This window comes from Labeo rohita, chromosome 10 (assembly GCF_022985175.1).
Source record: "Labeo rohita strain BAU-BD-2019 chromosome 10, IGBB_LRoh.1.0, whole genome shotgun sequence".
NCBI classification, from domain to species: domain Eukaryota; kingdom Metazoa; phylum Chordata; class Actinopteri; order Cypriniformes; family Cyprinidae; genus Labeo; species Labeo rohita.
The window spans coordinates 16,011,242-16,026,805 of record NC_066878.1 but is presented as its reverse complement, the minus strand read 5'-3'; the positions used below and the strand labels follow the sequence as shown (position 1 = coordinate 16,026,805).

The 15,564-nt window shown below is 33.6% G+C and overlaps 1 protein-coding gene across 2 annotated transcripts in view; it reads left to right on the top strand.

Moving 5' to 3' along the window:
- The window catches only part of kcnn2 (potassium calcium-activated channel subfamily N member 2), a 56,824-nt gene that overhangs the window by 17,050 nt on the left and 24,210 nt on the right, over positions 1–15,564 (top strand). For both annotated transcript variants that reach the window (XM_051121799.1, XM_051121798.1), the window contains exons 3-6: positions 8,233–8,651; positions 10,513–10,654; positions 10,730–10,840; positions 14,880–15,007. In XM_051121799.1, coding sequence (XP_050977756.1) covers positions 8,233–8,651; positions 10,513–10,654; positions 10,730–10,840; positions 14,880–15,007 — 800 coding nt within the window. The remainder of the gene's footprint in view (positions 1–8,232; positions 8,652–10,512; positions 10,655–10,729; positions 10,841–14,879; positions 15,008–15,564) is intronic.

Genomic DNA, 15,564 nt, shown 5'->3' with positions numbered 1-15,564 from the left:
TTATTTTGTCATTATAGTTTTTGGCTAAAAAAAACCCTGCTAAAAGCTTTGAGACATGAAGGATTTATTTTCTGTCCAAATGATTCAAGATTTATATTGATGGTTGCTAAAGAAATCATTACTATTATCATTAATTGTTATTGCACAAGTAAGCTTGGGCAAAATAGCTCAGTAATTAAGTATCACTATGTAAATGTTTATGTACTTTTCTCTAAAATGGCTTAAAACATTTTTTTTTTTCAATCAGGTAAAAGCAATGTTTAATAAATTGGTACCTATTTACAATAAGGTGTCATTTGTTAACATTGGTTAATGTTTTAACTACCATGAACGAACAATGAACAACACATTTATTACAGTATTTATTAATCATTAGTAAATAAAAATACAGTCGTTCAGTTTGTTCATGTTAGTTCACAGTGCATTATTATTAAAAGCACAACTAATTGTGATTTTAATAATGCATTAGTGAAATTAACATTAACTAACTAAGATTGATAAATGCTGTAGAAGTATTGTTCATTCTTAGTTCATGTTAACTAATGTTAACTAATGAAGCTTATTGTATTTAATGTAAAAAATGATAAAATGTAGTTAAATAAAGAATATTTAATCATTTTAATGTAGGCTCTTTATGTACTAATATGACACGTATGACAATATGTATTTTTTTATACAATAAAAAACTTTTATTAAAAAAAATAAAAAAGAAATATATATTATATAAAAATATAAAAAATATTTTTGACAGTTGCTGTACCTTAAAATAATTGTTACTGAAAAAAGCTCAGAAAAAAGTAAATAAATAAAAATACCAATCAGTTTGACTAAAATTCCCTGTAATTCATTTTTAGTGATGATTGCAAAGCAAGCATTAATATTACCAATAATTATTGTTGCTCATACTAAGGCTTCGCAAAATAGTTCAATATTTTGATATTTAATATTTCAATATTAATGTATTTGCTATAAAATTAATTAAACAGATTCAGTCATGTATACCATACTGTAATCAGCAGCTCGTAGCCAAGTGAATTTAGCATATTTAGTGTAAAATATATATGTGTGTGTGTGTGTGTGTGTATGTGTGTAATTATTTTAATATATGAAAAAAAAAGTCAAATATTTGTGAGTGACATTATAAGCAAATAATTAAGTTAATTGATATATTATTAATTGATACATTGATTTAAAATGGATAGTTTGAGCTGACTGATGTACTGTAATTAATCAAACATAATGACTCCAATGCTGTTTTTGCAATTGAATTTTTGTAATTGAATAAGTAAGTTTAAATGTTAGTATTATAAAAGTATTATAAAATGTAGCTGCAAGCAGCGATTACCGGGGTTCAAGCGCTTTAGGACATTTAAGCACATATGAAAAAAAAAATATTTTTTTAATTTATTATATATATATATATATATATAATTTTTTTTTTTTTTTTTTTTTTTTTTTTTTTGGCAAATCCTGATAATTTACCATAGAGATATGATGTTTTTTAGTGCTGATGACTGTTATAGCGCCAGCTGTGGCCTGATCTCCCTAAAGCTTTGCGTGTGAATTTAGAATCAGCTGTTGCATGTGCTCACCTACTTTTGTGAAGTTTTGAGTTTTCCTTTAGGCTTTATAGGCCTTTGGGTAAATTTGGACAGGCCCCTTTTCTAAACGACCCCAAAGGGCAAATTTAAAATTTTTTTGATAATTATTGACCTAGAGAGTCCAGGAAATTGTGCAGTTTTTCCAGATTGAGCAAGAAATGTAGGACTAGTTTGCAAAAGTAGGTTTTTCACATCTTCTCAAACTGCTGTTTTGATTGACAGCAGTGGTTCTAGAAGCAAAGTTGTTCGGAACTAGGATGTCTATTATAGAATATGAATATCATGTGTATGTGTGAAAAACCATGCAATATACGATTATTTACACTCTTAAAAGATGTAATATGGCCCCCCAGTGACCTATTTCTTTAAAATTCTTTAAAAAGTCGAACAGACCCACCAAGTTTTGTTCCAGTCAGCCTTCGTTAAGCTTGTCTAATACGTGCTCAACCCTCATCAGCTGATGGCGGGCCATGTTTTTTTAGGTATGCAAATGTCCTTATAGACATTTTTTCACTTTTAAAGCACCACCAAGTGGCCAAGCTCCACATTTTTTTTATTTGACCTCAGATTCAGCTCTTACATGCATGTTGTGAGTTTGGCAAAGATATCTCATTCCATTCTAAAGTTATAGCCTTTTTTGTAAAAGCAGCCCTGCCCCTTTTGAATGTTTTGGCACCCCTTTGCAACGGAGAGTCGAAAGTTCAACTTTTTTTTGATAGCTATTGATATTCACTCAAAGAATCTTCCTCCACTGGTTTGGTTCAGATTGGGCGAAAAACCTAGGACTAGTTCACAAAAGTAAGTTTTTCAAAAAATGTTAAATACCTGAGAATTCTGCCAGGGTGACGGATGAATCCAAGCATTCGTTTTGTCTGGCGTGAGCCAAGGATGATGAGCAATTTCATACTTTTGATCGCTGTAGCGCCCCCGTCAATCCGATTGGGGCGAGTCTTGTTGACGTTGTAGATGGAGGGAGCACTACCATCCCTCCAAGTTTCAAGTCTCTACGACTTCCGGTTTGGTCTGCCCGATCAGTTTTATGTGGAGATTGCTGATCGTTGGCCACTCTAACAATTACAATAGGGTTTCAGTGCTATGTGTTTAAAAAACCCTAAAAATTAAGTAAGGCTTTGCAAAATAACTCAATATTTTTTAGCCTTTTTAAGATATTTAATATCTCAATATTTACGTATTTGGATTTTTTTTAAACCAGGTAATATATAATTTCATTTAGCAAAGTGCCTTTGATTTATGTTAAAAAAAAAGTAAGTAAATTCAGCAAAAATGTTGCTTAAAATGTGTTTAAAATATATAAAATATTTTTTCTGTTTTCTATAAAAATATTTTAGTAAATATAAGTGGGTAAATATTTCTGTTTATTGTATATATTTTCATATTAGTGCATAATGGGCACTAAATGTGACATCTTGGGAAACTCATTGATTTATTTATTTATTTATTTATTTTTTTTTTTTTAACTGTAAGTGATGACACTGATGGCAGACACTTCAATGTGCGTGGAATGGAGAATCTACGTATACATATCTATGGTAACAACAGCATATCAATGTGCTAATAATTACTCAAGCCATTAACAAAGACATAGCAATGCACTGGAAGTCACTTCAAGCAGCACTCAGATTTACTTAATGTTTTAATGCATTATCACTGAATACATGAATACATTAGCCTCCAGAAGAGGAGCTGTTTTTCTTAATGATGAGTTTAGAGATTAGGAATTTAGTCTAAATCAAGGTCATTTATCAGTGTGTCGGTTTATATTATAATATTTCTGTTTATCCTCTGCCAGGTTTGACGTCATTTGATTTATTTGAACATCTGCCCCTTTGTCGCCCATATGATCCAGACACTGTGAAGTAAATAACTGACCACAAATGTGATTAAACTCTCCAAACATTAAGGTTTTGTACGTGCAGTACTACATGAGGACAGAACCACAGGACAGCACTGAAGCAGCCTTTCAGAGCCTTAAGCAAGAGTCATATTAAAGAATAATTTGGTTATGCACAGCATAAACCCATTACTCGTGAAATAGGCCGGTGCTGTAAGAAGGCGGGAAAGCCGTTCGCACGTTGGATCACGGGTTTATCATTTGCACCTTTTCTCATATCAGATAGCCACAGTCTCGTTGCATAAAGTCTGTCAGCAGAAGCCTCTGAATTGTGCTGACTGCACGGCTCTGGTGAAATATCTCACGCTGATGTTGGCTGTCAGTACCTTGAGGTGATTGAATGCACAGGAAGAAACCGCAGCCGATCGGCACAGACCGTTAGGGAGGGTTGAGCGCAACAGACGGCTTCCGGAAGTTAAATCCCATTCATTATTTCCAAAGAGAAGTAGATTTTTAACGATAACACACAAACCTTTCACGCCTCAAGACAAACCTACTGTATCAAGATCAGTGTGATTTCAACTTCGCTTAAAGTAATAGTTCACCCAGAAATTATAATTCTGTCATTAATTACTCACCCTAATGTTGTTCCAAACCTGTTAGACCTTCGTTCATCTTCAGAACACAAATTAAGATATTTTCAACCTTAAATTTTCAGTCTGAATTTTATAAAGCTTCTTTTTGAGCGTAAAGAAAACAAAAATAACATTGCACATAAAAAGTATTCTCGTAGTTTCATAACATTAAAGTTGAACCACTGATGTCACATGGACTATTTTTAAGCTGTCCTTACTACCTTTCTGGGCCTTGAATGTGTCAGTTGCATTGCTGTCAGGGTCAGATAGCTGTCAGATTTCATCAAAAATATCTTAATTTGTTTTTCCGAAGATGAACGAAGGTCTTACGGGTTTGGAACGACATGAGGGTGAGTAATAAATGACAGAATTTTCATTTTGGGTGAACTATCCCTTTAAGAATTTTTAGTAAAGAACTACACTTCCCATAATGCTGAAAAGACCTCAGCCAATCAGAGAAGTCGCTGTTGCTTTGGAAACAGAAAGCACATTAAAAGCACTCAAATGAAAGGAGTTTCCCTACACTCTCAAATTGCTTACATATTTGTATATATCTCAATATTTTGCAATAGACATAAAATGTATTGTTTTTGTACAAAAAAAAATCAATGACAAGTGAAAATTGATAATTTACTATTTTTTTAAAATTAATTTAATTAATTTTTTTTTAGTTAGTTTTGGGATGAGTAGTACCTGTTTTGCTTTATTTAAGTCTCTGCGTCCAATTTCTGTTATTTGATTTAATGTTGAGTATGTTTGAATAAATCACATTTAATTTAAACAAATTTAAAAAAAAAAATTTTTTAAATTGTATTTTATGTATATTTTATAGATTTAGTTTATATTTCAGCAACAAATTGGAGTATAAATATAGTTATAGTTGTATAGTTTGATAGTCAATTGATAGTAAATTACACAATTAATTACAAAAAGTAGACTAAATTAGGGGTTTCTTGTAAAACATACTCTAATCTTTGAAAAATAATTTTTACAGTGTATTTTTTTAAAATCTGTTGCAAAACCTGCAAAAATGTTTGTAGACCTTTTTTTTAATACATTAAACATTTGTACACCTCATATTTTTATTTGGGTGTTTATCTGAAAATAAATAGATATTGAATAGGGATGCACAATATTGGATTTTTGCCGATATCCAATATGCCGGCATTTTTCAACTTATTTTGGCCGATATCCGATGGCAATACTGAAATATATACTTTTGTTCTGAAAAACACCAAGTCTTTCCTGAGCGGAAATTATATGCATATTATTTTTATTTTGGTTAGTTTTTAACAAGAACTTACTTGTTAGAATTAAATAAACAATAATGAATTTCTTTTATAATGACAGGACATTGAATCTTTGAAAATAACTATACATAAACTATATATCAGTCTCTGCTTTTTTTCTCAAAAAAAAATGCATTGGTAACCTTTAACATTTTATTTTAAGATTTAACATTTGTAGATGATCTGAAACAAGAGTTCTGAAAATAAAAATTCTGAAAATCTTTTAGAGCTTGTAATTGAAAAAAAATTGTAGAACAATAACATATTACACATGAATTAATGAATCAGTATATATATAAAATTAATTCATTTATAAGTGTCATGTTTGTGATTTTTTTTTTTTTTTTTTTTTTTTTCCCATTCATGTAAAAACTATAGCTTCTGACCTTTAAATCAAAACTAATGATTTTATGACATCAGTTACTGCTTTATTTAATTGGAAACACAGTCTAAATGTTATTTGTGTATTTTTTTTTTTTCATTTTATTAGAAGTAGTCCAGCATAGTAGTCCAGTAGTCTTGTAGCTCCATAATATTACAGTTGAACCACTGATGTCACATGGACTATTTTAACAATGTCCTTACTACCTTTCCGGGCCTTGAACGTGTCAGTTGTGTTGCTGTCTATGCAGGGTTACAAAGCTCTCAGATTTCATCAAAATATCTTAATTTGTGTTCCGAAGATGAACAAAGGTCTTGGGTGAACTATCCCTTTAAATAACTTGTTCTCCGTTATTCATTTTAACTTTAATATTATTGTAATGTAATATGTATGGTGAGGGAGTTTCTTATAGTTACAGCATCAGTTGAGAGTTTTCTTCCTTGAGAGAAATGTGAAAATGAATTAAAAATGTTTTGAATAACATACTGAGAAATTGAAAGGGAAAACCCTTCTGGAACCAAGGGTGCTGAGTAAGTGAACATTTACTGTTGTGCTGTTGTGAAGCAAACTAGATCCATACTGGGCAGAAATATTGATGGGATTGGGGAGAAGCGGAAAGAGGGAGATTTTCTATGTAGCGAAAGCAGAAAAAAAAGCAATGCGGCTCCAGAGCCCGCCGGTCAATTGGAGAGAAACCTGGCTGTATCTGGCACGTGAGAGAAGCCAGTGAGCAGTGCACCTTGGCAGAAGCTGACAGGCCGAGGTTGAAATTACAGCTAGTGAGGGAAATAAGGTGTACTGAATTAAAAAAAGGTGCAAAGGTGCAAAAATATTGTATAAGAAATATAAGAAAAGCATGTATTATTTAAATATTATTTAAATATTTAAATAAAGTTTTAATTTTAAATTAAGGGAGTAGTTCACTTCCAGAACAAATATTTACAGATAATTTACTCACCCCTTTGTTATCCAAGATGTTCATGTTATGGGACTTCAATGGTGCCCACGAGTTTGAACTTCCAAAATGCAGTTTAAATGCGGCTTCAAAGGGCTCTGAACGATCCCAGCCAAGAAAGATTGGTCTTATCTAGTGAAACAATCGGTTGTTTTTGAGACAAACTGACAATTTATATACTTTTTAACCTTAAACACTCTTCTTGTCTAGGTCTGTGTGAACTCTGGAGAGTCCACTTCCAGAACAACAATTCACAAATAATTTACTCACCCCCTTGTCATCCAAGATGTTCATGTCTTTTTGTCTTCAGTCGTGAAGAAATTATGGTTTGTGAGGAAAACATTTCAGGATTTTTCTCCATATAATGGACTTCATTGGTGCCCTGATTTTGAACCTCCAAAATGTAATTTAAATGCGATCTAAACGATCTTAGCAGAGGAAGAAGAGTCTTATCTAGCGAGACGATCTTTCATTTTGTTTCCGGAAAATAAAAATTTGTATACTTTAAGCACAAAAGCTCATGTAGCACAGGCTCTGGGATGCGCGTTCACGTACTATTGAATCACATCGAAGGGTCATGCGGAAAGTAGGCGGAACCACAGTCCCAGTGTTTACAAAGCAAACGCACAAAGACTAAGAAAGTGCAAGTAAGTCAAACGCTGTTTACAAACAAAAAGGTACAACGATGTCGGACGATTCTTAAGTTGTAGCTATATAACATGGAGTTTTTCGACATACTCTACCTTTTTGAGCCGGAGTACACAGACGATGAACTTGTGGTGATTTGAAGACGTGATTCGTAGTAGTGATGGGAAGTTTGGATCATTTTACTGACTCTGACCTTTGAGTCTCGCTCAGCAAAATGAATGAATCTTTTTCGAGTCATTTCATTCATTTCAGCAAAATCAGCATCACGTGACAGCCCCATAAGATGAACGAACGACTCGAAAAACCCAGAGACTCGAAACAGGTGAACTAATTCCAGTACAGAACGAATCGAACTGAACGAATCGTTCAAGAACGACCTGTGGACGTACATCCCAGAGCCTGTACTACATGAGCTTTTGTGCTTTAAAAAGTATACAAATTTTTATTTTTCGAAAACCGATGACCGATCGTTTCGCTAAATCCTTCTTCCTTGGCTGGGATCATTTAGAGCCCTTTGAGGGCTGCATTTAAACTGCATTTTGGAAGTTAAAATTCGGGGCACCAACGAAGTCCATTATATGCAGAAAAATGCAAAATTTTTTTCCTCAAAAACCATAATTTCTTTACGACTGAAGACAGAAAGACATGAACATCTTGGATGACAAGGGGGTGAGTAAATTATTCGTAAATTGTTGTTCTGGAAGTGGACTTCTCCTTTAAAGAGAGTTAGGGTATGTCAAAAAACTCCCATCTCACTATCTACACTATCGGTTTTATTTTTTACATTTAATAAGTTAATAAAATCTTTTTTTAATTTTGCATTTCTAGAAGATGAAATTGTTTTTTTTTTTGTTTTTTTTCTCCCGATAGCTGTTTATGGTGGATAACGCTGCAGACGACTGGAGGATAGCCATGACCTACGAACGCATCTTCTTCATCTGTCTGGAGATCTTGGTGTGCGCCATACACCCCATCCCGGGCAACTACACTTTCACGTGGACGGCGCGGCTAGCCTTTTCCTACGCACCGTCTAAGACGGACGCCGACGTGGATATCATCCTGTCCATTCCCATGTTTCTCCGTCTGTACCTCATTGCTCGTGTCATGCTGCTGCATAGCAAACTGTTCACCGATGCTTCGTCACGCAGTATCGGTGCTCTCAATAAGATAAACTTCAACACACGCTTTGTCATGAAGACCCTCATGACTATCTGTCCTGGGACAGTGCTGCTGGTCTTCACCATTTCTCTGTGGATCATCGCCGCCTGGACTGTGAGGGCGTGCGAAAGGTGGCCAGCTTTGTTGCTCTGACAGTAGATTATGGAAGTTAATTTTGATGGGGAGTCTTTAGCACACACTTAAAATGTTATAAATACAACTACACTAGTTGTAAAAAATAGTTGTAAATCATACCCTATATATATATATATATATATATATATATACAGGGTATGACTTGGGATGCAACACATACACACATATGTATATTATATTTATATATATATATATATATACACACACTTGTTTCTACCAAAACATGACTTCATGATGTATAATTAAAAACTGTATAATTAAAAACATAAATATGTATATTTATTCTATTCTATTCTATTCTATTCTATTCTATTCTATTCTATTAACATGTTTTTAAAATTAAAATATATTCTATTCTAATAATAGATTATATATTGTTTAAATGATACAGTTATTGTGAATTCATGTTTTGGTAATTCACAGTTACTAGGTGAGTTTCTTAGAAAATGTATATATGCATTTTTGAATATATATGTTTAAGTATATATATATATATATATATATATATATATATATATATATATATATATATATATATATGTGTATATGTATATATGTATATGTGTATATATATATATATATATATATGTGTATATATATATATATATATATACATACTATTCTATTAATATGTTACATTTTTAAATTATACAGTTATCATAACTTCATGTTTTGGTAATTCTCTTTTTTTAACAAAATGTATATATACATTTTAGAATGTGAATACATAATTCCTTTTTACATAATACATTATCATTACATTAATGTTTTGGTAATTCACAGTTACTAGGTGAGTTTTTTTTTGTTTTTTTTAGAAAATGTATATATACACATTTCTGAATTTATATATTCAATTGTATATATTCTATTCTATCCTATTCTATTCTATTCTATTAATATGTTTTGTTTTTTTTAATTATACAATTTAATGAATTCATGATTTGGTAATTCACAGTTACTAGGTGAGTTTCTTAGAAAATGTATAAATACATTTTAGAATATATATATTTAAGTCTATATATTCTGTTCTATTCTATTCTATTCTATTAAATTCTACAGTTAGTATGAATTCATGTTTTGGTAATTCACAATTACTAGGTGAGTTTCTTAGAAATTGTATACATTTCAGAATATATATATTCAAATGTGTGTATTCTATTCTATTCCATTCTATTCTAGTCTATTCGTTTAAAATGTTAGAATTTTTTATACAGTTTTTATAATTTCATGTTTTGGTGAGTGTTTCTTACAAAATGCAAATATATATTTCATTTTAGCCAGTACATATTTAAGTGTATATATTCTATTCTGTTCTATTCTATTAATGATATATTTAATATATATACACACACACCCTATTATTTTAATATTAGCTATATAATTTACAATTTCACTATTTACTTCAATGATTTGCTTTAGAATCACATTTTCTAGAAACTGATCTCTAAGTATCAAAATAGCATCATTTCAGAGGAAAAAAGACACTGTGCCTTTCTCTCAACCTGTTGAACCCTATAGAGTATCAAATCTCTCACGTTGCAGACCTGGAGGGCCTCTGCGAGCCACGTAACCTTTTAAACAGCAGTTAAATAGGTCTGGAAACCGAGTCAATTGTGTCCCAACTCAGCTAGATCCCTCAATTAGCCAATTAAGTATTAGCTTACAGCAACAACAGCATGTCCAACTACTGCAGTGGAGCGAGCACTACTTAAATGTATAATGTGAGACAAATTAGCACAATTTTCATGGCTGGTTGATTAACTTACAATTAAGTCAGTCATAGATGAGTGTAAAGTAATTGTAGTTGTTTTTCTAATGCCGTTTTACCCTTATTAGATACCATGACAACATGGATGTAACCAGCAATTTCCTTGGAGCCATGTGGTTGATCTCAATAACTTTTCTAACCATTGGATATGGGGATATGGTCCCCAATACATACTGTGGGAAAGGAGTCTGTCTCCTGACCGGCATTATGGTAAGTGCTGTATCTCAGCGTAAAGTAGGGTTTGTTTTACACTGAATACTTAAGTCGGCTGTTTTGTTTCATCAGGGCGCCGGATGCACTGCTTTGGTGGTCGCTGTGGTCGCAAAAAAACTGGAATTAACCAAAGCCGAAAAACATGTACATAACTTTATGATGGACACCCAGCTGACAAAAAGGGTAAGTCTGAACTCCAGAATCTGAGCCTTGTGGCGTCGTATGTCACAGTTTATTCTTAATCCCTGCAAACCTGTGAAACTAATATCCAGCTTATGCAAAGTGGAAAATAAGGTGCGTCTATTAAATATAAACAAAATGTGTGAATTTATTAAGGTGACACGCTGCTTACAAAACAGTGTTTTGAAACCCAAATTTCAAAATACACAAAATTCAGCTTCTTTAGAGGAAGATAATGTTAAAAACAGTTATGAAATAGGCTGGAAATGTTATAAAATGTTCTGTTTTTTTTATTCTTTAAGCTTGGCTTACTTGGTTAGCCAGATAAGCTTTGTCAAATAAACGAAGTATATTCTTTTAAGATTAGCCAATTATGCTAACACAGGCTTAAAGGGGTAGTTCACCCAAAAATAAAAATTCTGTCATTAATTACTCACCCTCATGTCGTTCCAAACCTGTAAGACCTTTGTTCATCTTTAGAACATAATATTAAGATATTTTTGATGAAATCTGAGCGCTTTCTGTCCCTGTGTAGACAGCGACGCAACTGACATGGCCTAGAAAGGTAGTACAGACATCAATAAAATAGTCCATGTGACATCAGTGTAATGTTATGAAGCTACGTGAATACTTTTTGTGCACAAAGAAAACTACTGACCTATATAACAAAATAATGATTATTCAACAATTATTTCTCTTCTGTGTCAGTTCACAAGAGTAACAGTGCCTGTCAACTTTTTTTCAGCAGCTTTGGTTCTGGAAGTATATTTGCTGTAAATTTTTTCCATAGAGATTTTTATAGAAGTCTTTATTAAAGATAAAGATTGTAAGCCATGAACCAAACCAACTAGCTATTTGGTGAACCACAACATTACAAACTTTGATTTGAAGCAAGACTGTGTATGTAACTGCTTTAGTGAGGAAAAGAACTACAATGAACTACAATCCCATGAACCACTGTGAACGACATAATCAGATAAAAAATGTTAAATGATAATGCTAAATAAAAAAAACTATTGACTAAAACAACACATTAAGAGCCTTTTGAACAGAATGGAAATGTGTGCATTAGGGCTGCACAATTAATCGAATTTCTAATAGTGATTACAATTACAGATGCCACACACACAAAAAAAAAAACTTACGTTATTCTGCTTTTTTAAGATGTGTGGGTGTGTGTTTGTGTGTGAGAGAGAGAGAGTGTGTGTGTATTTTTCCTACAGGTTATCTTAAGGTTTTTTTTTTTTCTTTGTTTTAATTTTTAATTTTTTACTTTTTATATTTACAAAATAAACTATATATAAAAATGTGGCATGCAGTTGCTTTAAACAATTATATCAAGCTATTCAAAACATCATTAAGTATAAATTGTGATAATTGTAATTAACAATCACAATTACAATTTCAAGGGAATAATTGACAATTATGATTTTTGTCATAATCATGCAGCCCTAGTGTGCATTTTTTTTTATTTTGCCAAAATATCATATTTTTTCATTAAGTACTGCCCTTCAGAAGCTACAGAAGATACTTACATGTTTCCCAGAAGACAAAATAAATTAAATTTACCCTGATCTTCAAATTCAAAAGGTTTTTACCCCCTGGCTCTTAATGCATTGTGTTTCCTTCTGGAGCATCAGTGAGCGTTTGAACCTTCTGTAATAGTTGCATATGAGTCCCTCAGTTGTCCTCAATGTGAAAAGATGAACCTCAAAATCATACAATCATTGTTGAAAAGGGTTCAAATACACAAAAATGCTGAAAAACCAAAAAACGTGTGGGAACTGAATGATTTTTCTGAAGAACAGCAGGCAGTTGAACTGTTCAGGACAAACAAGGGACTCATGAACAACTATCACTAAACGAAAAAAAAAATACAGCTGGTAACAACACAGTATTAAGAATCAAGCAATGTAAACTTTTGAACGGGGTCATTTTTATAAATTCAACAATAATTTTCTCTTGTGGACTATATGTAAACATAAGTATCTCATTCAGGTCAGTACTAAATAAAAAAAATAACATGCAGTTTGTATGATCCCTCGTATTTTGGTAAAATGAACAGTTTGCAGATTCTGAAAGGGCGATGTAAACTTTTGACCTCAACTGTATAGGTTATACATAGAGTTTCTTTGTCATGATCCTCTGATTGGTGTATTTCTTTTGCGGAATAATGGGTAATGTAGTTTTTCACGTTGAACACCATTATTAAAAGCACAATATGTAATTTTCGCCGCTAGAAAGTGCATATTCAAAACAAACAACGAAACAAAGGCGTAGTTTGATGACGCTGTGATTAAGTATGGAATCATGGGAGTTGTCGTCTTCATTGTCACAGCCGATGCAATCCAACGGGACTCAGGCAGAAATCATGTTCATCAGTGACCTAATATATTAACATTTTAGTAATGTCACAGTAGTATGAAGCAGGGTGGAGCTGAAAGTCGTCTGGCAGCTGGGGCGATTGCTAATGAAGGACAAGTGCGATACACAGCTTAAAAGCAGCAGAGCTGTTATTATGTCACAGTCGAGCGCTTCCGCTCCTTCCAGTCATGCGTATGTGGGGTAAAACAGTGCTGTTTTGTCATACTAGATACATTTGAGGATGTTGAACTGGGATGTTTTCTACTAAATAAAACCGGAAATCGAAGGTGTTTGATGTCATTGGCCAGGCAACGCAATGACACGGTTCATTACACTACTTAGGGTGTGTTCACACTTGTAGGTCGGTTCATTTGGTTCATTTGGTCCAGACCAAAAAGAAAATAATACATTTGGTCCTAATCCGCTTAGCACACTGGCATTTTTGACAGCGAACAGCGATATGTTCACAACCTGATTGGTCGGGTTGAATGAAGTATATGTCTTAATGGAACTCACCGAACATTTTGAACAAAAGGAAACGGTGCGTTCGCCTTAAAGCGGCGCTGTGGGTGTATGACATTAAAGTACCCATTCACTGATCAGTCTGCTGAGCGCTGCTTTAAGTCGAAAAAACACCTAATGCTGTCTGCTGGACTAAGCACGCTCATTGTTGCATGCATATGATTTTATTTTCACCACCTGCAAACTCTCAAAGAGCTCATAAAATGCACTTTACCTCATTTTGTTTTGGATACACCGCTTGTTCCCTTCCTGAAATCATGTCGCATAGCGTCGCATCTTGTCATTACTCCCTTTTTTTGGGTTGTTTAGAAGTATTTGGTCCGTTTTACATTCATATTTCATTCAAACCGAGTTCATTTGGAATCAGTCTCGTTTCACTTGTTTGGTGCACACCAGGGTTTAGATGGCAGCGTTCACACTTACTCAAATGAACCGCACTAACAGAGCAATCGCACCAGAGTTTGTTTTAATCGAACCAAACATGTCAAGTGTGAACATGCCCTTAAATTCTTATTTCTTTGCATTTAAACATTCTTGTAAACATTTGGGAGTAATGTAAAGTACAGTCAAGAAAATACATAACACTATTCTAAGGGTTTTTGGATATTTTAATTAAATAATTTTACATATTGTGCCTTAAAAAAAGCTGAATAATGAGCGTCTTGGCCTTGAACGTGTCAGTTGTGTTGCGGTCTATGAAGGGTCAGATTTCACCAAAAATATCTTAATTTGTGTTCTGAAGATGAAATCTTATGGGTTTGGAAAAACAGGAGGGTGAGTAATTAATGACAGAATTTTCATTTTGGACTGAACTACCCCTTTAAGCTCTACAGTGTTTTTTTCAAGCAAGTTTCAGTGTCCCATCTGCTATGTTATGGTCAAACTTTAATGGTAATTTTTTGACGTTTTTGAAACACCCTGGAGAGTCCCTGAGCACTTGTCCTATTTACTTTTATTGCCTAAATCACAATTTGAGTTAATAGACCAATATATCTAAGACCCGACTGCTAGCGAGCTAACTATTCCAGCAGCTATCCAATGTTTACTCTATCCTGAAACTTATTATGCAAACCAAGTAAGCCACGTTCAAACATCGGGGCCCAGGACGCCTCAGCAGAACCGAGCGCTGAATGTTACAATGCTAACTCTCCCACAGGTGAAAAACACAGCTGCTAATGTTCTCAGGGAGACGTGGCTCATTTATAAAAACACCAAGCTGGTGAGGAAGATGGACCACGCCAAAGTCAGGAAACATCAGCGCAAGTTTCTTCAAGCCATTCACCAGTAAGTCAGACCTCTGGAGACCCGTCAGGACTTCTCGCACCCCTTTATGTATGTGTCTGTTTTTCAGTGAGAGTTAAATGGTTTGAGCTCTGAATTGTTTGACACCTGTAGCCCAGGGTAGGAGGATTTGCTGATGACGGATTCATTTTTGTTGAATGGGTAAATCCATTTGTACCATATTTGTTTTGGTCATTTGTGATATTTAGTATCACTCGTTGTGTTGACGCTCTGTTCTTCCGTAGTTAATTTAGCCCTCAGTAAGGCACTAGTGAGGACACTTGCTTTTTCCCCATCAGTCTCACTCTTGGTATTTATGGGCCATCTAAAAAAGGACGTAAGTGCCCTGTAAATGTCAGTCTTTTCCAGTGACTGATTATTTGGGAAACCCAAAAGGCAAAATGGTTACAAACCCACCTCATTTCAGCTAAAACCCTCTGGGTTTGTAGTTTCTTCACCATGTTTTATTTTCAGCCACTCTTAGAGATACTAGCTCGAAATTGTGGCCTTTTATTGTTGGGTTATAAAGCACTTTACCACAAGTCTTTACCACAGACAAA